A 24,948-nucleotide genomic window follows, 5' to 3' on the forward strand; every position below is an offset into this window, starting at 1 on the left:
AGACTTCAATCCTACATTTTCTTTCCCTGTAAGTTTCATTAGCATCTTTGCCGGTGGAGACCCGGAACAGCGGACAGTTAAATGTCCGGGGTCACTGCATATGTTGTGCCAAGTGCTATACGGCAGCAATAAAGCATGACGGGTCCTATTCATGTGTCGGTCACAGCAGCGGACATACTGACGGCAGGCAGCCCCCACCGATGAGTAGATCTGTCTGCATGAACACGCCTTGCATGACTTCTGCTGATGCTTTGTATCGGAGGTCCTGCACTTTATTATGTGACATAGTGGCTCCATTGCCCTCTACGGTGTATGGCACGCACTGTGTGTAGTTCAGTGCACAGGTTGGTTCACTTTCTAATATTTTGAGACCACTCAACTGTTTGCCCGGCCTAATTGTTAGGCCAATGTGACTCATTTTTATAATTCAGGCCAGGATAAATTCCTGGCACATGTCTCCTATTTACGGTAATTAACGTTGTTGGTTTTTTTGTTTGTTTGTTTTTTTAAATGTCCATGTGTGCTCCCGGTTATCCTTTTGGTCTAAAAATGTTTGATATGTGGCACCCAAACGGTCCTTCATGAGGTCTAGGGGTTCGAAAGGCATGGCTATAAGGTACCTCACCCCCCTCTGTGACCTTTTGTATCTGCCCGCCCCCATCCTTCACTGGGAAACAGACCTTAATTGCACCTTTCAAAGGGATCTGTTAGTCGGATCACCCCCCTACGTCGTGTGTGTGGGCATGTAGGGCATAGGAAGCTGAATAAAATCACACCTGTCTTATTCCAGAGACCTGCGTGCCCATATAGACGGCCCAGGAGGGCTGAGCCTACTGCCATTCCCTGTCTGCGTCCAGTGGGATAGCGTCCCAGCCAGCAATAATGCCAAGCTCTTCCGTGGAGCCAAGTTTCTAGCAATGGATTCTTTATAATGCACCAAACTGCATCCTTCTGTACTTTATTTTGTGGCATGCTGGTTTGTTTGTTTTTTGCTGCATATTTCCTGCCAAGAGATGCAGAAATTGTACTCAATATGTGCACATAGTCTTGGACGATTAAGCAAAATGTCATCTAAACTATATCATGAAAGATGGAAAAATGAATAGCTCTTTATTTCTCCCTCGTCCTCTGCAGGTTCTTGATGAAGCTGAGCGAAAACATTCTTTCATGTCCATTCTTCCTGAAATGGCTACACTGACTCTGAAGCTTCCAAAGCTTTGCACACAGGTAAGGCATGAACGCTGCCATGTACAGACGCGGGTGCACCCATAGAATCCAAATGTTTAGGAGGGTCTCCCCTGTCACAATGCCTGCCAGTGACACCATAGTGGGTTGTGAAGGCAGAGAGGGGCTCATTTTGTTCTCGCTGACAGCCGACGCTGCAGTGCTGTTAGCAGGGACTGTAGCCGGATTCCAAGGGTGTGTCATTGCTAGTAGTTACAATACAATCATTGTTTTATCAACAGGAGATTATCTCTCCCGGACTAGGTGTCGTGTGCAAGGCAGTCGGGCTGATTTGTGGAACCCTGCCCCATCACTGTTTGGCAGCTTGCTGACAGTGTACTCAAAAAGCTGCAAATTAGTGGTGTGGGCAAGGTTATACATGGCTCAGCATTATGACCACGGCTACATCTACAGCAGGGATTCTATGAAAACTGCACTAAGCCGTACAGTAAGTGACACAATGCTGGAATCAGGCGCTCCTGCCCAATATTACTGCTTTCAGATTACATGGGAAAATCCTACCGGCCGATTCCCTTGAAAGCTGACGGCTCTTGGAGAGCATGGAGTTCATCTTCTCTCATGTACTGCGGCCGGCCATCTTTCTAACGCTATTAGCCTGCAGATTATCCCAATATCTGCCAGTTTATTTCATTATTCAGCCTTATAGGTTCCCTTTAAGAGGATTATTCTGACAATATCAAGCAAACCTCCGTGGCCTAACATCCTAAAATAATTGACGTTGTCATATGCAGCCAATTGCCAAGTGTCCACTGCTCTGTATATCACCCCCAGAAGAGACGCGTGTTTGAGGCTCGTGACCCCCTGGTTTTCCATGGACGCTCAGATACTTGCTTTCTATAGTGGGTTTTCTCCTCTTACTTTGCGGTGACACAGCACAATAATGGGACTAGGGGAAAATATGTAGAACTGGTTGAACAACTGGCTCAGTGATAGAAAACAAATGGTAGTTATTAACCCCTTGGGAGTTTCAGTTTTTGGGTTTGTTTTTTTGCTCCCCTTCTTCCCAGAGCCATAACTTCTTTTTCTTTTTGGATCAATATGGCCATGTGAGGGCTTGTTTTTTGCGGGAAGAGTTGTACTTTTGAACAATACCATTGAATTTTTTTTGCCGATTTCTAGTACACAATATGGCAAAACCAAAGTGCAGTGAAATTGCAAAAAGTTCAGTTCCACAAAATTTTTTTGTCATATTCATTAAATGCTAAAACTGACCTGCCATTAAGATTCTCCAGGTCATTACAAGTTCACAGATCCCAAACCTGTATAGGTTTTGTTTTACTTCAGTGGTGAAAAAAAATCCAAAGTTTGCAATAAAAAGTTTCATTTTTCAAGACCCATAGCGTCTCAATGTTGTGATCTTGGGTTGGGCGAGGGCTTATTTTTTGTGCGATGAGCTGACATTTTTATTGATACCATTTTGGTACAGATACGATGTATTGGTCGCCTTTTATTGCAATGTTGCTGTGACCAAAAAAATATAATTCTGATATTTTGATTTTTTTTTTTCTCGTTACATCGTTTACCGATCGGATTATTTCTATTTATATTTTGATAGATTGGGTGTTTCTGAACGCGGCAATACCAAATGTGTATTTTTTTTTAAATTGTTTTTGTTCTAATGGTGATTAGAACTTTTTTATAAATTTTTTATAGGCTCTGTTTTTTTAATTTTTTTTTGTTTTATTTTTCACTGGTTTCAATAGTCTCTATGGGAGACTAAAAGCTGCAATCATCCGATTGCCTGTGCTACATATAACAGGGCTTCAGCCATGCCCTGTGTAGCAGAAATGCTTACTTGCTATGACAACCACAGGGGTCTGCTGCAGACCCCGGGGTGTCATCCCAATCCATCAGCACCCTCGGTCATGTGATACAGGTGTTGATGAGCAGGAGTGCGCTTCTGGCGCGAGCATGTTAAATGCCGCTATCAGAGATTGCTATCGAGGCAAATAAAATGGATGCATTAAAAGAGGCATAGATGCTCATGAGGAGAACATAATTTTACCTCTATACAAGTCACTAGTTCGACCACACTTAGAATACTGTGCACAGTTCTGGTCTCCGGTGTATAAGAAAGACATAGCTGAACTGGAGCGGGTGCAGAGAAGAGCGGCCAAGGTTATTAGAGGACTGGGGGGTCTGCAATACCAAGATAGGTTATTACACTTGGGGCTATTTGGTTTGGAAAAACGAAGACCAAGGGGTGATCTTATTACCGTGTACAAATATTGAGGGGATAGTACAGAGATCTTGCCTACAAGCTTCTACACCTAGGCCTATGATGGTGACAAGGAGGCATCGTCTACTACTAGAGGAAAGCAGGTTTAATCCTAATCAGATGCAGATTCTTTACTGCAGGTAGAGGAACTAACAATATCTGTGCAGGGGCGAGAGCAAGGAGTCTGACGGAGAAGCACTGGCTTGTGGGACGTGTACCGAAGGACCGCCCACTTGTCGCTGGCAGAGACGCAATTATGGAGGGGCTAGAGCCAGAAAATGATGCAAAAATATGGCCGGTGATTTATTTTTTGTTCCATTATTTGGTAAATTACCTGGCGGCATTCAGAACTACAGCACTTGCCACACACACAACCCAAGCCCTCGTGAGCATGTCTGGCTATACTGGAGAGGGGTTACTGCTCATTATGTGGGGGTATCTGTGCAGGATCCAGACTCTATATTGAGAAGATTGTGTCCCCCCCTGCGGTGAGCACCCCCAATGTCTCCATACGATCTCCAGCTCTGCCTCCCCTCCACATCCATTGTCTCTATATACACATTGTATTATTCAAATCAATTCTGTCAAATTAAGGACGAGAAGAAAGCGCTGGAAAGATACCGGAGCTGCTGCTCTCATGGCTGTCACCAGCTAATGAAGCGTAAGACGCCTCCGATTTAGGTTACCATTTCCTGCTGGAGTTGCCTCTTGGCAATGTGCCGTCTGGATTCTGGGCTCATTGTGCATTTCATTCTGACACACAGAATATTCTTCTGTTCTCAGTCCTGTGTGCGAATGTTGTGGCTCAAGCTATGCTTGGGAAAAGCAGCGTCCTTTAGGATTATTGAACTTGGCTTGTCTGCAATATTCGCATTCATTTGTCCATAGTCTTAGCTATGTATTAGATTGGCCAGCACTATGTTGAAGCCACCATTAAGGAAATTAAATAAACTTTTATACTAATCGTATGGTCATGTACGAGATGGAACAATAAAAAATAGTTTTTGTCCATTTTTAAATCTTTTCCTGTGCAGGAGAGAGTAGACTCATCTCTCTCTCCTCGCTGCTGACGTTGCTCCACTCCTGTGCTATCTACACAGCTTGCATTGGAGTCGACCAATGTCAGCAGCATGGAGAGTGTGAGGAGTCTTCTTGCTCCGTTCATTCATCGTAGCAGTGGCCATAATCCAAATAACTGGGTGGAACTGAGCACTCACATTTGAGTAATATAAAAAAAATTTTTGGGGGGGCTTGCAGAGAAACAGATTTACAAAGAAAAAACGTTTTTTGTTTTTAATTGTTCCTCCATCTCCTACAAGTCTATGTGGTTAGTTTCAAGTGTAAACTTGAAGAGACAGACTCCATCTAAAGAGTAACCGTCATTTTAACTTTTATTTCACAAATCCTGAAAATAAGCAACATTGTAATAAATAAATAATTATCATAGTAATCTACTTGCCTCTCCACATGGACTGACTTTATAATCTTAATTCAAAAAAAGTTAAAATTAGTATTCAGTGAAGACAGAATTTCCCATTACAGCGTGGGGGGAGGTAGAAGCAGGGAAGAAACTAAAGGCGGACACATACATCCTGCTGCAGGTTCACATGCAATGATAGTTACACTTTAAATGGGTTGTCCTGTCCAAATTGATAAGTTTGCGGTCTACAGACTTATGAATCCCCCCCGTGTTCACTGTGGAGATTTGCCGGTTTCTGACCCGGGACCGGTGGGTATGCATGTGTTATACACACTACCCGCCAGTCGGCGCAGCCTCTCTTTATTACATTTGTATGTAGCAAGGCCACGCGGGTCACTAGACGGGTCGGGGCCTCGCTCTATACAAGTGTTCTAGAGCGAGGCCACATCTACTAGGCCCTGGCCGAAAGTATGTGTAAGGCTGTGTGCCCACGTTGCGATTTTTATGCGTTTCTGCCTTGTTTTTTGCCAGAGCGGAAACGCTTAAAAACGCTTAAAAAAAACCGCAGTACTATGGGATTCCGCAGTTGCTGTGCCCATGTTGTGGATTTTCCCTCTGCAGAATCGCATAGCTTTAAAATCCGCAGCATGTTCAATATTTCTGCGGAGTCGCAGCGATTTCGCCACCATAGGATTGCATTGAAACGCTCACTTTACGCATGTGGCTATGCCCACCATGTGTACAGTGAGCTCTTCATGTGCAGATGGTACCCAGGGTCTGGACGAGAGGAAATTCTCCTCCAGGCCCTGGGTACAATATTCCTTTAAAAAAAAATAAAATAAATTAAAATAAAAAAATAGGGATATACTTTCCTTCTAATGGCCCCGGAGTCCTCCTGCCTCTCAGCGGTGCACGCGGCGGCTTCCGTTCCCAGGGATGCATTGCGCGAATCACCTGCGATGACGTCAAAGGTCCTTCGCGTAAAGCATCCCTGGGAACAGAACGTACAGGGAGCGCCGCTGAGGAAGGTGAGAATAACCATATTTTTTTTTAATAGAATGTTAAAAATATTTTTTACTAGTGATGCTGCATAGGCAGCATCAATAGTAAAAAGTTGGTCACACCTGTCAATCACTTTTCCAAGCGATGCTTCAAATCGCTTGGAAAGCGCAAGCATTCTGTAAGCTAAGAACGCTTGCAAAACGCTTGTATTTTGTGGGAAAACGCATGCGAATTCTGCATGTGTTTTACCCACGGCAGGGAGTTGCGGAAATGCTGCGGACATTTCCGCAGCATTTCTGCGACATGGGCACAAAGCCTAGCACATGCATACCCTACTGTCCTAGCTCAGAAACCGGCAAATGCCCACACAGAGTGATTGCCGACTTATCGATTTGGACCAAACAACCACTTTAAAGGGTAACCATCATTTTATTTATTTTTTGTTTTTTATACAAATTTTCTCCAGAAATAAATAGTACACTTGAAAATAAGAAACTTTGTAATTTGTGTGTTAGGAGAAATCTGTTTCTATGTTCTCCTCCTTTCACTGACAAAATTATCAATCCACTGGTAAAATTTGCCTTCGGTGAATATTTATTTTCACATTATCGACTTGGGAGCCTCAGATACTGCAGCCATTATTACATCATGTGTCCAGTTTAATGGTTCAAAATTGGTGGTGTCCTCTTTAAAGAAGCACTCCCATCAAAATTTTCATTATCGTCATATATTGCAATCATCATATTATATAGCACTGTGTACTTACTGCTCATTTTGCCCTTCTACCCATCTAGTTCTTCAGTTTTCCATTAGGTCTATGTCATCACATGATTAAAAACTGACTCTCTGAATTCTTCTAAGCTCTGTGTAGAAACAGGAGGTCCGCTTTCCTCATACGAGTCAGTCATTGCAAAAGTCCCTGGTGGGGGGAAGGAGCGGAGCAGCTTGGTCAGGAGCTGATGAGGGGAATGCTAGTTTATTTTTTTTATCACGTTTATGTAGTCCCCTAAAACGCTAACTAAACCACTTGTACAGGTACCGTATGTAGGGCATTTGGCCCCTATAAAAATCATCTCTTTAGTACAGCTTTTAGTGGTTAAGGCTACTTTCACACTAGTCCGTCGGTACGGGCCGTCGCAAACCATCGGTCCGACGGACAGTGTGTTAATGTAGCACAACGGGGGCAGCGGATGCAGTTTTACAACGCATCCGCTGCCCCATTGTGAGTTCCGGGGAGGAGGGGGCGGAGTTTCTGCCATACATGCGCTGTCAAAAATGGTAGACACGACGCACAAAAAAAGTTACATGGAACGTGTTTTTTTTTTTTTTTTGTGCCGACGGTCCATCAAAACACGACTCATCCGTCGCACGACGGATGCGACGTGTGGCAATCCGTCGCAATGTGTCGCTAATGCAAGCCTATGGAGAAAAAACGCATCCTGCGGGCAACTTTGCAGGGTGCGTTTTTTTTACAAGTGAGGGAGCTTTGTTGTTTTCTTGGCATGACCAAAAGGGGTCAGTGCACCGTTACACCCCATCACTTTGTATGCTTGGGCCAGTCATAATTTGAATGACAACAGTTGCTCTCGGTGTCATTGCTGGCTCATGTCTCCAGTACAGTACAGAGTGGTGGTTGCAGACAGGAGCCAGTGACGCAAGCTGCCATTGACACTATGAGCATAGCTGCAGATGGGAACCAGTGATGAGAGCCGCCAATGACACGAAGCATGGCTGTAAACAGGAGCCAGGGATGAGAGCCGACAATGACACTGTGGGCATGTCTGCATATGGAAACCACTGATACGATGCCAGTGACTGAACATGGCTGAAGATGGGAACCAGTGATGAGAGCCACCATTGACACTGTGAGCATGTCTGTAGACAGGAGCCAGGGATGAGAGCCGCCGGTGACACTGTGGGCATGTCTGCATATGGGAACCAGGGATGAGCCTCGACCTGTCGGCTGCCTTTGACACAGTGGACCATTCCCTATTATTACAGACCCTCTCATCCCTTGGCATCACAGACTTGGCCCTATCCTGGATCTCATCATACCTAACAGACCGGACATTCAGCGTCTCCCACTCACACACCACCTCCTCACCTCGCCCCCTATCTGTCGGAGTCCCACAAGGTTCAGTCCTTGGGCCCCTGCTCTTCTCCATTTACACCTTTGGCCTGGGACAGCTCATAGAATCTCATGGCTTTCAGTATCACCTCTATGCTGATGACACACAGATCTACATCTCTGGACCAGATATCACCTCCCTACTAACCAGAATCCCTCAATGTCTGTCCACTATTTCATCCTTCTTCTCCGCTAGATTTCTGAAACTTAACATGGACAAAACAGAATTCATCATCTTTCCCCCATCTCACGTGACCCCCCCAACGAACCTATCCATTACAGTAAATGGCTGCCCACTCTCCCCAGTCCCACAAGCTCGCTGCCTCGGGGTAATCCTTGACGCTGATCTCTCCTTCAAACCACATATCCAAGCCCTTTCCACTTCCTGCCGACTTCAACTCAAAAATATTGCACGAATCCGTTCATTCCTCAACCAAGAATCTGCAAAAACCCTAGTCCATGCCCTCATCATCTCTCGCCTTGACTACTGCAACCTTCTGCTCTGTGGCCTCCCCTCAAACACTCTCGCACCCCTCCAATCTATTCTAAACTCTGCTGCCCGACTAATCCACCTGTCCCCCCGCTATTCTCCGGCCTCTCCCCTCTGTCAATCCCTTCACTGGCTCCCCATTGCCCAGAGACTCCAGTACAAAACCCTAACCATGACGTACAAAGCCATCCACAACCTGTCTCCTCCTTACATCTGCGACCTCATCTCCCGGTACTTTCCTACACGCAACCTCCGATCCTCACAAGATCTCCTTCTCTACTCCCCTCTTATCTCCTCTTCCCACAATCGCATACAAGATTTCTCTCGCGTATCACCCCTACTCTGGAACCCTCTACCACAACACATCAGACTCTCGCCCACCATCGAAACCTTCAAAAAGAATCTGAAGACCCACCTCTTCCGACAAGCCTACAACCTGCAGTAACCACCGATCGACCAAACCGCTGCATGACCAGCTCTACCCTCACCTACTGTATTCTCACCCATCCCTTGTAGATTGTGAGCCTTCGCGGGCAGGGTCCTCTCTCCTACTGTACCAGTTATGACTTGTATTGTTCAAGATTATTGTACTTGTTATTATGTATACCCCTCCTCACTTGTAAAGCGCCATGGAATAAATGGCGCTATAACAATAAATAATAATAATAATAATGAGCCGCCAGTGACACTGTGGGCATGTCTGTAGACAGGAGCCAGGGATGAGAGCGACCATAACACTGTGGCCATGTCTGCATATGGGAACCAGGGATGAGCCGCCAGTGACACTGTGGGCATGGCTGCATATGGGAACCAGGGATGAGCCACCAGTGACACTGTGGGCATGGCTGCATATGGGAACCAGTGATGAGCCACCGGTGACACTGTGGGCATGACTGCATATGGGAACCAGGGATGAGCCACCGGTGACACTGTGGGCATGGCTGCATATGGGAACCAGGGATGAGCCGCCGGTGACACTGTGGGCATGTCTGCATACGGAAACCACTGATAAGACGCCAGTGACTGAACATGGCTGAAGATGGGAACCAGTGATGATGGGAACCAGTGATGACACTGTGAGCATGTCTGTGGACAGGAGCCAGGGATGAGAGCCGCCGGTGACACTGTGGGCATGCATGTCTGTAGACAGGAGCCAGGGATGAGAGCGACCATAACACTGTGGCCATGTCTGCATATGGGAACCAGGGATGAGCCGCCAGTGACACTGTGGGCATGGCTGCATATGGGAACCAGGGATGAGCCGCCAGTGACACTGTGGGCATGTCTGTAGACAGTAGCCAGGGATGAGAGCGACCATAACACTGTGGCCATGTCTGCATATGGGAACCAGGGATGAGCCGCCAGTGACACTGTGGGCATGGCTGCATATGGGAACCAGGGATGAGCCACCAGTGACACTGTGGGCATGGCTGCATATGGGAACCAGTGATGAGCCACCGGTGACACTGTGGGCATGACTGCATATGGGAACCAGGGATGAGCCACCGGTGACACTGTGGGCATGGCTGCATATGGGAACCAGTGATGAGCCGCCGGTGACACTGTGGGCATGTCTGCATACGGAAACCACTGATAAGACGCCAGTGACTGAACATGGCTGAAGATGGAAACCAGTGATGATGGGAACCAGTGATGACACTGTGAGCATGTCTGTGGACAGGAGCCAGGGATGAGAGCCGCCGGTGACACTGTGGGCATGCATGTCTGTAGACAGGAGCCAGGGATGAGAGCGACCATAACACTGTGACCATGTCTGCATATGGGAACCAGGGATGAGAGCCGCCAGTGACACTGTGGGCATGGCTTCATATGGGAACCAGGGATGAGAGCCGCCAGTGACACTGTGGCCATGTCTGCATAAAAGAACCAGTGATGAGAGCCGCCAGTGACACTGTGGGCATGGCTGCATACGGGAACCAGGGATGAGCTGCCGGTGACACTGTGGGCATGGCTGCATACGGGAACCAGGGATGAGCTGCCGGTGACACTGTGGGCATGGCTGCATACGGGAACCAGGGATGAGCTGCCGGTGACACTGTGGGCATGGCTGCATATGGGAACCAGGGATGAGCTGCCGGTGACACTGTGGGCATGGCTGCATACAGGAACCAGGGATGAGCTGCCGGTGACACTGTGGGCATGGCTGCATACGGGAACCAGGGATGAGCTGCCGGTGACACTGTGGGCATGGCTGCATATAAGAACCAGTGATGAGAATCTCCAGTGACACTGTGGGCATGGCTGCATATGGGAACCAGTGATGAGCTGCTGGTGACACTGTGGGCATGGCTGCATATGGGAACCAGGGATGAGCCGCCAGTGACACTGTGGGCATGGCTGCATATAAGAACCAGTGATGAGAATCTCCAGTGACACTGTGGGCATGGCTGCATATGGGAACCAGTGATGAGCTGCTGGTGACACTGTGGGCATGGCTGCATATGGGAACCAGTGATGAGCTGCTGGTGACACTGTGGGCATGGCTGCATATGGGAACCAGGGATGAGCCGCCAGTGACACTGTGGGCATGGCTGCATATAAGAACCAGTGATGAGAATCTCCAGTGACACTGTGGGCATGGCTGCATATGGGAACCAGTGATGAGCTGCTGGTGACACTGTGGGCATGGCTGCATATGGGAACCAGGGATGATCCGCCAGTGACACTGTGGGCATGGCTGCATATGGGAACCAGGGATGAGCCGCCAGTGACACTGTGGGCATGGCTGCATATGGGAACCAGGGATGAGCCGCCGGTGACACTGTGGGCATGGCTGCATATGGGAACCAGTGATGAGCTGCTGGTGACACTGTGGGCATGGCTGCATATGGGAACCAGGGATGAGCCGCCAGTGACACTGTGGGCATGGCTGCATATGGGAACCAGGGATGAGCCGCCAGTGACACTGTGGGCATGGCTGCATATGGGAACCAGTGATGAGCTGCTGGTGACACTGTGGGCATGGCTGCATATGGGAACCAGGGATGAGCCGCCAGTGACACTGTGGGCATGGCTGCATATAAGAACCAGTGATGAGAATCTCCAGTGACACTGTGGGCATGGCTGCATATGGGAACCAGGGATGAGCTGCTGGTGACACTGTGGGCATGGCTGCATATGGGAACCAGGGATGATCCGCCAGTGACACTGTGGGCATGGCTGCATATGGGAACCAGGGATGAGCCGCCAGTGACACTGTGAGCATGGCTGCATATGGGAACCAGGGATGAGCCGCCGGTGACAATGTGGGCATGGCTGCAGAGTTCAGGCAGTGCTTGATGCTGACATTAAAAATAAGACAGTGCTCAGTATGCAAATTGAGAGGGCATAACTGTGCCCTGAGCTCTTGGCCCACCCCAAGAATGCACTGAAGCCCCCTCATTTGTGTACAAAATAAATCTGTGTTTTGCCTTTTTTTACGCCAAGTAAACTACTAAAAGCTGTACTATAGGTATGACTTTATAGAGGCCAAGTCTCCTACATGCCTGAACAAGTGTTTAATGTTTTGTCGGTAACTGACTCCCTTTTAGGCTAATGTGATTATTAAAGAAAAAAATAAGTGTTGCAGAATGAGAAACCTAAAGCCGATTGAATTTTTTTTTCTTCCCGTCCCCTAATATGAAATGTTAACACTATACAAGCCCTTATTCATTGGTGCTTTAATAGCTGCTGCTATTCTCTGGATTACCCCTTTCCTCCTCATGGTGGCTCTCTAGACCTTTAATATTGTTTGCAAGTTCCTGAGATGGGCGGACAAGGAGAATACATTTTAAAGTACTTAATTTCTCGGCTCCGCACCCTGGAGACAAAGATGGTATCTCAAATAAAATCTGAGAGCAGTGACGAGCAAAGAAAAGGGGAGAAAAAAAACCCAAACACGGCTTTCATAATTCTGCCCTAAGTATAGCGAGAAGCATAGCTGGAACCACATTCTAGAATATCAGATGAGCAGGTCTAGACCATTAATATACGGCTTTGTCTACGTAACACTGAGATACATGGGCAGGTTGATTAGATCTAATGGAAACAGACGTGAGATCTTTCCCTCCTCCACACCTTTTGTTTAGTTTTTGTAATGTTTTTTATTTTATGAGCTATTGATGGACATCATTAGATATTGTGGTTTCTGAGATGAATACTGGATTCTAATACTAGATTGTTGGGTCCCAAGCTTGAGCTGCTGATCTATTTACACAGTCAGAGGTTCTTGTTATTGGTTATGACCTCTTCTGACAAGTAGCTGTCCTGCATCAGCAGACTTTAAAGTGGATCAACAAGACCAGGTGCGAAACACAAATCTAAGTTGGATGTGGGTATCTGCTCGGACCCCATAAATGCCCATTTTAGCCAGGCTGTTTGGCCCTCGGCATTAATGAGCCGCTGCCATGCTCCTCTTATAAACCTCTGGTATTAAGTGAAGATCTGTTGGGTATAAATGGAACTAGTCGGACCCTCCCCCGCTCCTCCAATTTAGAGACCTTGCTTTCATTATCCTTAGAAGTCAGACTGAGGTTTCCTGAAATCCTCCATATCTCGCCTGTTCTGTACAGAAAGTCCAGGTGTTTAACCGTTTGAGTAAAGTGGATGTATTTCTATGAGAACTCGTGCCCACTGTGCGCCTTTGGGTGCATTTTTGTTTTGTTTTTTTCCCCTATAGACGTCTAAAGGGAGACTGGAAGAATGCATGTAATGTTGCAGTTTTGTTTTGAAATGCATAGTATTGGTGCTTTCAGCACTAGAAAATATTGACACTACATTAAATCTGTGTAAAAAGCATCAAACATGCCATAAACTGGAAAGATTGCGGCTGCGTATTTTGGTGCAGACACCTGTAGAAAAAGCGGTTTATTTTTCCCCTATACTGCGCTCAGACTAATCGAGCGTACCACAATCCCTTAGAGTTCTGGGGCGGTCTGACCATATATACTTGTACCCATAATCCAAAATCAAGTGTGAATGTAACATGCATACATTTGGTAGAATACGTAACAAAGGTTTAGTAAGGCTGCTTTCACACATCAGGTTTTTTGTTTCAGGCTAATTCCGGCTCTTCCGAAAAAAACCAGAATCGGAATAGTGTAAAACCGGATCCGGCTTTTCCCCCATTGACTTGTATTAGCGCCGGATCACGCCGCATGGCCCAGCGTTCCTTCTGTTTTTTTCCGAATCCGGCTAAAATTCCAATTCCGGCTTCTGAAAAAAAATGTCTACTGCAACCATTTTTGTCTCCGGTGAAAAAGCCTGAAGCGCCGGATCTGGCGCTTCCGGCTGTTTGCTTCCTTGAAAGCCTATGGGAGCCGGAAGGTGCCGGATCCGGAAAAAGGCAGATCCGGTGGCCTGATCTGTTTTTTTAAACTGAGCATGCTCCAAATTTTTTTTTTTTATCCAATACTCTATATAGGCTAGCCGGATCCGTAAAAAAAAAAAAACAGATCCGTCGCATCAGTTTTTCCAACACTCGCCGGATTTAGCCTGAAACAAAAAACCTGATGTGTGAAAGCAGCGTAAGGAATCGTCTGGTGCTTGGTTTCTTCTGATCTGATTGGAGGATTCTAGAGTGACTCTTGATTTTCCGATGTGATCTATAACTCCAAGGTTTCCATTATTTATTCATCTTGATTGCATGTCTGAAGTGTGTCTAACCCAGTCGCCAAGGATGAATGACTCCCGTTTAATGGTGAGGTAATGGATGATTTATGGACCGTCTAAAAATGACTCTCTCGCCTTAACTTGGTCAGTTCAGTAACCTGCTCGTGTTTTTTTTTTTTTAAACTGTTACATGAATTATTGCGGACCACCCCTCACCCCTTTTTCTTTTTCATTCAGCCCATCCCATTGCTGAAGAAAAAAATGAATCGTTCAATCACCATGTCACAGGAGCAGATATCATGTCTGCTAGCCAACGCTTTCTTCTGCACCTTCCCCCGCAGAAATTCCAGAAAGTCGGAGTATTCTTCTTACCCAGACATCAATTTCAACAGGTGAAGCTCTTCTTACTGACTGAACTGTGTACTAATGTATTTCCAGGTACTGTTTACTTAAGTGAATCTGTCGCCAGGTTTTTCCACCTACTCGAAGAGCAGCATAATATAGAGGTAGAGATTCTGCCTGATTCCAGCAATGTGTCACTTACTGGGCTGCTTGCTGCAGTTTTGATAAAATCACTGTTTTATCACCAGGAGATCATAATTAGAGGACTAGTAAGCCTGTTGCCATGTAGCCCTCCATATTTGAGTTCAATATAAACCCTCCCCCACCACAGATTGTAATCTTTCTGCCTATGCACAGTGTACACAGAAAGTTGTAGTGTGGGTGTGGTTATACAGAGCTCAGCATTCAGAGAATTGCTAAATCTGCAGCAGACAAAACTGGGACTTTATCAAAATGTCAGCAATCTGCCCAGCAAGTGACAGATCATTGGAATCCATGTTTTTGTCCCTACATCATGGTGCTTTCAGATGGGGTAGCAATAACCTGGTAACAGATTCCCTTTTGGTTATTGCTGAATTGTAGTACTGGGCTAGGTGCAGCTAACCGCCTCCCGAAGTAAATGAGCACACAAGTTTGAGGTTGATGCACGAAGATGTTAACGACAAATTTGTACACCTGCTGATTACTGCTCGTAGAAGTGATCCTAGGCTACATGTGGTACCAACACCAGTCAGACCCTACCCATGAGGTGGATCACACGCCCAGAATTGGAGCTGATTTTCAGTCAATTTCACATATATTTTTTTTCAAAACTGCATACACATGTTTAAAAAAAAAAAAAGTTGCCGGTAAATCCCCTGATTACCGTGAGTGTGCTCATCTAAGCTATCAGGGTCTGACCGTGAGGAGTAACATACACATCAATGTATAGAGCTGGAAAAGCTCGTTATGTCTGCCTGCTAGCGAGTGACTAATTACATTCAGAACAAGCTCCAACATGTCTGACTGCCCTTGTGGAGTCGGGCGGAAAGTGTTACACCGGATCCTTCTACGTCTGTGTGCGGCTGAAACCATGCTTGCCTCTGGTGGCCAGTGTCTGGGTGTTTCTGCTGATGAATGGAGATCCTATCTTCCTACTCCAGGAACAGAGGCCACCACAAGCCGGCATCACGGGCGGCAGCCAGAACATGAAAACCCATTGTTACAGCTAGTATCCATTCATATACCATCTCTCCGCCTTCTATCTGGGGCAGCAATAGAAATTAATGTCATTGCGGTGAATTAGGTGTAGGATATTAGGAATGTAATCAACTTATAGATTTTTAGTGCCCCACACGTAGATTCCCAGGGCCGCTTCAATGCTTTACTTGGTAATACTATGTCAGAGTGATTTATAGGAGGCATGGCTCAAGATTCCTTAAAATAACGCTGTAAAGCCCTGGAAATGTGAATTATATAGGGAATTACACCCAAAAAGAACATTCTATATAATTGTATCCATTCCAAATGCTCAGCAATGCCAATGAGATGCTCACATAATTGTAAAGCTTTTCAGGGGTACATCTCTCGTTAGTATTTATGGTATAGCCACAGGATTCTCAGTCTGGGAATCCGATCCCAGAACCCTTTTCTCTATATGTAAGGACCCAGGGGTGAGGATGTGGTTAAGCCATTAATTGACTTGTACTGATTTTAAGGAATAAGTTATGCTAACATCTACGTTGGAGATGCCGTTGGGCAATGCTATCTGTCCTCCTTAAAAGATGGACACCTGTGAAGAATCCAGTGGATTCCACAATAAGTCTGTCATGCAGATCTGGTTCTGTGTTGTGGCTTCTGTTTTTATATTGAAAGCATGGGTATAAACAGAGACTTCACGTAGCATCCCATCCTTTCGAGTGACCGAATATGTGAACACTTGTCTTCATAGCCGTCCCAAAGATTGAGCCATTATCGATGAGTGAGAAAGTAGAGGTCATCACTCTGGTTTCCCTTGTGACCTGATCACTGTTGGCTCTACAGCAGTACTCGGGTCACTCATTCGTGGGGCTGCAGAAAGTTAGGGCTGAGGGTAAATGTGCTATGTGATCTTTCAAAGTTCTTCTGATTCCACGACTTGTGTAGTTTATCACATTAATTTGGATTTTAAGAAGTCTCTGTTTTAACAAACTGGTTTCCACTCTCAAACTTGATGTTTCTGGGGGTTTTAGAAGAAGAACCTAAGATAAAAACAATGTGCAAATATCCTGCCGTAGGTAAATTAATAGTAGTACATGGTGACATAGGGGACTTAATTGACGCTATATTGATCAAAAGAGCGTAGAAGCGTTATTTGTCCCTACTTAAATGCTAGCCGTGCCTTATTGGCGAGAAACCTCTGCTGACGGTGGTTTCCCACAGCATATCATATATTCTGTTATTTTTCGCAGTGCTGATCTCCTGCTGGCTAAGAGGTTATGCTCCTATCCAAATCCAAGTCTTCTCGTTTAGACATCTTTCCTTATTGAGTTAAATGTTACGGCTTCTAATGTTGGGGATCTCTGACCTTTTTGTTCTGTCTGCACTCTTGTATTGTGCATGGCTAAATATCTATTAAAAGATCTCTGATTTGATTAACTTCGATTTCCCGGGAAGAAGGAAGGGGGGGTGGGGGGGATAAATAGTCACTCCCTCGGCTGGCTCTGGCTCTTGGGATGCCTGCATCTGTCTCCCTGTTTAATTGTAGCAGGGTTACATGGCAGCTCAACAGAAGCTCTTACAAGAAGAGAAAAATAAACATAAGAGATCTGACTCGCTGGAGGAAAAATCTTTCCTGCAAGTAATTTGTCAATGACTTAATTTCGGAAGAAGCATCTCCTTGCTTCTCCATTTATTTCAGAAATGCAGAAATTCAGATATTGTGAATATTTAAAATCCGATTTGAGGTTTTTTGGGAAGGTGCTATGAACGGTTTGGGCACCACACAGAACACCAGTGCATTGTTGGAACAGTCAGTATGTGCTGACTGACACCATTTGAATACTCCTCCCATGAATTTCAATGGAAAATCCTCTCTACTGCTCAGAGGATTTTTTTTTTTTTCTCGCTCTTTTCTCCAATAAGGTTTTGAAATCTGCCTCAGAACAAAATTAATGACATGTTACTTCTTTTGAGGCAGATTCTGTGTGGAAGCAAGCTTTACTCTATCAAACCAAAGGCCTGGAAAACACTGCAAGTCAAAAACCCTTCAAAATTTATCTTCAGGAAGAAAAATACAATTGTGAACATGCCCTTCAGACTAGAGTTGAGCAAATGTGTTCGGAATCGGTTGCTGAATCTGAATTTGCCATATTGGTACTCTGTGCCGTATTTGTTTGATCGGTTCCGAACATATTTGGTCATTTTCTACTCCCATTGTTTCGAATGATGTTCGGCTGTGTTCGGTAAATATTGAAAAAAAACAATATTTGCCAACTCTACCAAGGGTCCTCAGCCTGTGGCACGGGAGCCACATGTGACTCGCAGGACCACGATATGTAGCTTGCAGCTGACTTCCAGCTTGGTACATATATACAGGTATAGCAAGCGGCTGTTAAGAGAAGGTCTCCAAATGGTGACTTTCTCCAGTCATCTTCCACAACAGCAGCATCAGAGGATGTCTCCCCACCCTAATGGGGGACCGGAAACACAAAGAGGTTAAATACCTCTCCCTTCCTGCAACCACCAGTGTTTTCCCTATCCCCTATGGGGCACGAAGAGGTTCTAGATGGTGCTGCCGTGGCCGACAAGCGGGAGCAACTTAAAGATTTTTTCCTACCATATGCAGGGCAGCAGAGCTCGGGGGCTCAGCTTTCCTCCTCTGGTGGCTGCTCCCGTCTCCACTTGCTCCGTGTGACTCTGGACTTTCCTGCTCCTCCTCGGGGGGTAAAGCGGGTGGTGATGTGCGTCCGGGGTCCTCCTGCACCTCCCCGTCCTCCTCCTCTGTGCGTCTGATTTCTAGAGTTCACGCGCACTGGAAGTGACGTCGATCCGAACTCATGGTTTGCTTCCGGTGCGTTGCACGCTGGAACGCATGCGCCGCCGTCAGATGTCGGCGTTCTCTGGGACAGCGGCCATTTTTTGGGGCGTTCTTTTCGGGGATACCTCCCCTGTAGACCGGGAGGAGGAGCACAGAATCACCCTGGGACCTCGGTTTCCTTTAAATCCTAGTCGAGGGAGCCTCCAGGTAGGACACACTGTCTGTCTCTGTGACTAGGTGGCGGACGACTGACCATATGGACGGCGACAAACCCTCCCTATCTGCATTTGCAGAGCCGAAATACTCAGTGGAATACATAGTCTGTCTAATTACTCTATCACTTTTATATAGTTATCATTTTTGCTAAGACAGACTAGGACCATATTTGGACAACTGCATTTATACATAGAATCTACTCAAAGCACCAAAAACGCAGTCAAAAGTCCCAATATATACAAACATGCAAAAACCTTTATTAAGGAACATAGATAAAACACAGGTATACAGCATGGCAGGCAAAATTAAACGCGCCTCTGGGTGGACGGGATCGGCGTGCACGTGTACTGCGACCCCCCTCTGTGGTATGTACCAAACTTACATGTATAACTATGGTCACATGTACTTATGACAGTTGTCGTATACTTTGTCTGATATAATTGATGTAGTTATAGATGTAAAACGGACTTTTCTATTGCTGTCTGTGATTATTTACGTGCACCCTATCTGGTTCTTTCAGATATATGTGTAGGGTCTGCGGAGGGTTTTTTTTTGCCTGCCATGCTGTATACCTGTGTTTTATCTGTGTTCCTTAATAAAGCTTTTTGTATGTTTGTATATATTGGGACTTTTGACTGCGTTTTTGGTGCTTTGAGTAGATATTATTTGCAGAGCCCAGCGTCCACCTCCCTACTGTAAGTAGTGGTGTAGGTCCCTTGCTGTCCCAGTTCGCATGATTTTATGGGCGACTTAGTATACTTCTTCTCTCTCTTCTTAGGGAGACAAGGTCCCTGCACCTAAGAAGGATAAGGTGCCCGGCCGCAAGTGCGGAGTGTGTGCTTCCAGGCTTCCCTCTTCACATAAGAAGCTCTGTCAGCTGTGCATGGATGATGTGTTGCTTACCGAATAGCCCTCTCTCCTGGACAGCATCAAAACCCTCATCAAGCAGGAGGTTCAGACCTCTATGGCAGCTCTTTCCCGGGCCCCAGGACCACAATGCCCTCCTCCTTAAAAAGAGGAAGTTGGCACCTGTGGAATCTGACTCTGACTCGGGCAAGATCCGTACCTCGTGTTCAGAGGATTTTTGGGAGAGTGAGGGTTCCACTTCCACCCCCAAGTCCGAGAATAAAAAAATATTACTTCTCTTCCGAAGATATGGAAGAATTAATTAGTATGGTGAGAGGTACCATGGGGTTTGAGGAAGAGGGGGAAGATACTCCATACAAGATGAGCTGTTCGGAGGGCTGAAACCTAAAGATCAGAAAGGGTTTCCCATCCATGAGAATATTAAAAACCTTGTCCTTCAGGAATGGGGCCTCCCTGAGAAAGGGCTTAGCGTCCCTTCATAGCTGAGGAATCGCTTGCCCCTAGACGGAGATTGTTCCATATGGGGATTCCCGAAAGTGGATGTGCAGGTGTCCAGGGTGGCCAAAAAGATGGCAATTCCTTTCGAAGATGCGTCTCAGCTCAAGGATCCTATGGATCGAAAAATCGAGAGCTTACTTTGGAAATCCTGGGACACCTCCACCAATATACGAACGTGGCCTCAACATTTGAAGCAAGGTCACTATTCCATTGGCTTCGTACGTTGGAGAACCACCTTACCCAGGGGACTTCTAGGCAGGAGATACTTGACTCCCTCCCCCTCCTTCAGAAAGCAACGGGGTTACTGGCTGATGCCTCTGCGAAGTCCGTCCAAGTAGCCGCAAGATCCTCAGTTCTTGCCAATTCGGCCAGAAGAGCACTATGGCTGAAGTCTTGTTGGGGGGGATCTTGCCTCCAAAACTAAACTTTGCGCCATTCCCTTTCAGGGACACTATGTATTCGGCCCAGTCCTAGACGAGATCCTAGAAAAAGCCACGGATAGAAAGAAGTCTCTTCCCGAGCACAAAACTTATTGGAAGCATTTTTTTCGCCCTCCCCTTAACCAGTCCTCCCAGAGGGAGTTCAAGGGGAAGGGCAAAACAGGCCAATGGAGTTATCCCAAAGGTGGTAAGGGGAAAAACATCCTTGTCCCCCCCAGCACCAACAAGCCCCAGACAAACAATGACTGCTTTCCGGTCGAGGGTCGACTCCAACTTCCTCACTCAGTGGCAGTCCGTCTACACAAACCAATGGGTTCTCTGCACCATACGAGACGGATTGAAACTAGAATTCCGGAGTCCTCCCCCTCAATGCCTGAGAGTCACCTCCCTTCAGTCTCTTGATCTTCAAGAAACCTTGCTGTCAGACTTGCGTGGCCTACTTCAAGCCAAGGTCATCTCTCGAGTTGCACACCTGGAGATAAGCAGGGGCCATTATTCCCGCCTGTTCCTGGTAATGAAGCCCTCAAGAAAACACAGGGTCATCATAAATCTGAAACCCTTGAACCAGGTGATCAAATACAGATGATTCAAAATGTAATCAATCAGATTAGCAATTCCTCTCATTGGACAGACCTGGGTGATGGCTACAGTAGATCTGAGGGACGCCTATCATGTACCGATCCATCCGGACCACAGGAAGTTCCTAAGGTTTGCAGTTTCCCACAATCACCGGGGCAGCCATTATAAGTTCAATGTCTTGCTGTTCGGCATCTCATCGGCACCACGGGTGTTTACCAAGATTATGGCGGAGGCGGTAATCTTCGTCTGACACCAGGGGGTTTGCATTATCCCATATCTGGATGATTTCTCATGGTAGCGCCATCCGTCCCTCGTCTGAACATGGATGTGGCAAAAACCTTGGTAATCCTGAAATCCCTAGGCTGGATCCCGAATCTGGAGAAATCAGACCACCATCCTTCACCAAGGAAGAAATTTCTGGGAATTCTATTAGATTCAGGAAAGCGAGCCTCCTTCTTACCCAGGGAACGTCAACTCTACCTCATTCAGAGGATCTCCAACTTCAGAGACCAGAGGTCGCCAACCTTGAGGGACTCAATGTCTATTCTGGGATCACTGACATCGTGCATTCAGGCGGTCTCCTGGGCACAAACCCATACACAAGTCCTGCAATCTCCTGTGCTGATGTTCTCAAAAAAGCATCAAAATACACGGACCAAGAGAATTCCCCCTTCCCGGTCATGTGAGATCTGCTCTTTTAAGGTGGCTATACCGCTGAAATCTCCAGCAGGGTGTCAGCTGAGATCAGCTTCCCCAGAAGGTACTCTCCTCAGACGCCAGTCAGAAAGATATTATTTCCAAGGATCTTGGCCCCCGGACATCAGTTCCAGCTCCTCAAACCTCAGGGAACTGAAGGCAGTGGAGGAGGCGTTGAAAGCCTCATCAGCCCTAATCCAAGGTCGCCACGTGTGGGTTTATTCCGACATGACCACAGTGGCCTACCTCCGGCAACAAGGAGGTACAAGATACGCCAGTTTAAAATCAATCGCTGCAAGGATTTTTTCCTGGGCTGAAAAACGTCTTTCGTCCATCACAGCGGTACATTTAAAGGGATTGGACAATGTCCAGGCAGACTTCCTCAGCAGGAAGGATGTCCATCCTGGAGAATGGTGCCTGGACCAAGTGGTCTTTTTGTCCCTGACCTGAAGGTGGGGGAATCCCGATGTAGACCTGTTCGCCAATGGAGCGAACGGAGCACGAGGTGTAGGCGCCTTCTCACACCCTTGGACGTTCAACCTGGCATACACCTTCCCACCAATCCCAATACTGGCAAGGACCCTGCAAGAGATCCGGCTAGGTCAAGTCACCACAATCCTGATTGCTCCCATGTGGCCAGGAAGAAGCTGATACAAGCGCTCTGATGAACATGGCGCAGGAAGGTCCTCTGCTTCTACCTCAGGAGGTCGGCCTCCTTCAACAAGGTCCCGTACTGTATCCAGACCTGAGCAGATTGAACCTTGCGGCCTGGCTACTGAAGCCAAAATCTTTAAAGCTAAATGGCTCTAGGATGGAGTAATACAAACCCTCCAGAGGAATAGAAAGCCAGTGACCAACGCCATCTATGGCAAAGTTTGGAAGAGATTTTCATCCTGGTGTCTCCCGGATACTCTTGACCCTATCCATTCCAAGTCTAGAAGGTCAAAGGTGGTGCACTCAATATATCAGTCTGGTGCTTGAAGGAAAACAGTATAATATAAAAAGATAACCTTCAGCACTCTATAAGTCACAAGGAAAGGTGAGTGTTCCACTTGATCAGAATTTAATAAACAGCCAACAAGATAGGTTATTATGACATCGTCCAACGTTTCGGCAATATTTTCCTTTCTTAAGGTAGTCTCTATTTAGAAATTGTAATATACCTAAAGTCCATAGGTATATTAAGGGTGCTTTGTCACCAGAAACACGTTGATCTTGGTTCTTGTTTTTATTCTTATTGCTTGCTGATGTTTTATCCTTCACACCTTATGAATTGAAGTGAATAAAGTTACGGATTTTTTCACTACATCGTTGAGCTGGATCTCCTTCCTTTTCAAATATATCAGGTTACCGTCATTCTGCCCAGATCCATCCAATACGAAAGAAGAACATTTTCACACTCTTGATGTTCGCAGAGGCTTGACCAAAACCTGTTTATTCTATTCTCTGGATGGAATAAAGGCAAGAAGGCGGCTTAAAATGCGATCGCTAATTGGATCAAGCAAGATATCTGTCTGGCAAATTCATCACGGAATCCTCCTCCTCCTGCATCTCTGAAGGCCCATTCTACTCGTGCAGTGTCAACATTGTGGGCAGAGAGAGGGGGCGCATCTTCTGAGCAGATATACAGAGCCGCCACCTGGTCAACCATCCATACGTTCACCAGACACTATGGACCGATTTTCAATAGGGATTTAACTTTTGGCAGATGAGTTCTGCAGGCTGTTGTCCCTCCCTAAAGAAATTAGTTATTGGTATTACTCCGATGCTGCTGTCGTGGAAGGTGACTGGAGAAAGTAGAATTGGTCTTACCGATAATTCTGTTTTTAGGAACCTTCCACGACAGCACTAATTTCCCTCACTATCTGATATTCTTATTGGATGATTCCTGCACTTGAGTGGTAACTATACATGCTACTGTGTCCAGAAAAAACAGTGGTGGTTGCATGAATGGTAGGGATATTTAACCTCTTTGTGTTTCCTGTCCCCCATTAGTGCGGGGAGACCTCCTCCAATGCTCATGTTGTGGAAGGTTCCTTGAAACCGAATTACCAGTAAGACTAATTCTATTTTTGTGAGTAGCCCTGCACGAAGAGCAGGTTTGGATGGACATGTACTGGCTTAAACTGTGATGGGCATTCTGGCTTTTCTTGGTGATCAGGGTCATTTGGCTGTCCAATGCAGTCAAAGCACTGCCCGCCTGAAGCCAGGCAGTGAATGAGCTGGGAGGGGTTTCAGCTGCATTAGCGGGTTTTGGTTACATTGGTAGACATTTTACCTCCACTCCCACATACACCCCTACTAGTGAGAGCCATTCAGAATCTGCAAGTGGCTTTCACTAGATTCTGTTAAATGCTGGAGGTGATCGAAGTTGGATACAATAGTATTGTGTGAATGCTTGAAGAAAATTGAATGGGGCTAAGGTAGGCTCTGTGTCATTACTCTGGGGACCAGACCTTTGCGATGTGGCTCATGAACCGGTCTGAGCCGATTGAGGCTTTCCAGGTAAGAAAAGTTAGGGACTGCTGCCTTAAGATAAGTGGGTGTCCTCTAGATGTTCTACAGCCTCTCCACAATCAGCTGCAAACTTTTCTCCAAACAGGTTCTCCACAGCGAGAGATGCTTTTTGTAGCTACTCTTCCCTATGGTTAATTTTATCTATTCATAATTCCCTTTATAGGGTGTCTGAAAATGTTTTTCTAAGCTAGACAACCCTTTTAAGTTCACATTACGTTGCCTGTCTGTACAGTACATAAAGTGTATAAGAATAGCCCACTAATCAACAAGTTTAAACAAAACTATGCCAGATTTCCCCCCGGTCCCCACTAAAATTGTAAGAATAAAGTTTGCCGCTTTGCATCACGGATTGCGCTGCAGATTTCACCTTATACCTTATTGGCAAAATCTAAGCTCCAGCCCTTGGTTCTGTTTCCATATGGGATGGTACTGCTTTGTTTTGAAACCCCCCGTCTTGACAGGATTCTTTTTTTCTGCAGATTTCCCAATGCGGAATCGCATTCACAAATCCTTGTGACTTCTGCCATATGTGAATGTGGCTTATTAATCTATAATGAAGACTAAATGTGTTTTAACTAGGATATTCTTAGTGGTGGCTCTAGAACTCCCCTCCTAGCCCTGGGTATCGGCTTTGGTATAAACCCTAGAGATGAGCACTAGAGATGTCTTGTGAGCTTTTTGTG

The 24,948-nt window shown here is 46.2% G+C and overlaps 1 protein-coding gene across 3 annotated transcripts in view; it reads left to right on the forward strand.

Moving 5' to 3' along the window:
* Positions 1-24,948, forward strand: part of PARG (poly(ADP-ribose) glycohydrolase) — a 163,003-nt gene that overhangs the window by 85,787 nt on the left and 52,268 nt on the right. For all 3 annotated transcript variants that reach the window (XM_077259337.1, XM_077259338.1, XM_077259339.1), the window contains 2 exons: positions 1,135-1,227; positions 14,351-14,505. In XM_077259337.1, coding sequence (XP_077115452.1) covers positions 1,135-1,227; positions 14,351-14,505 — 248 coding nt within the window. The remainder of the gene's footprint in view (positions 1-1,134; positions 1,228-14,350; positions 14,506-24,948) is intronic.

This window comes from Ranitomeya variabilis, chromosome 4 (genome assembly GCF_051348905.1).
Source record: "Ranitomeya variabilis isolate aRanVar5 chromosome 4, aRanVar5.hap1, whole genome shotgun sequence".
NCBI classification, from domain to species: domain Eukaryota; kingdom Metazoa; phylum Chordata; class Amphibia; order Anura; family Dendrobatidae; genus Ranitomeya; species Ranitomeya variabilis.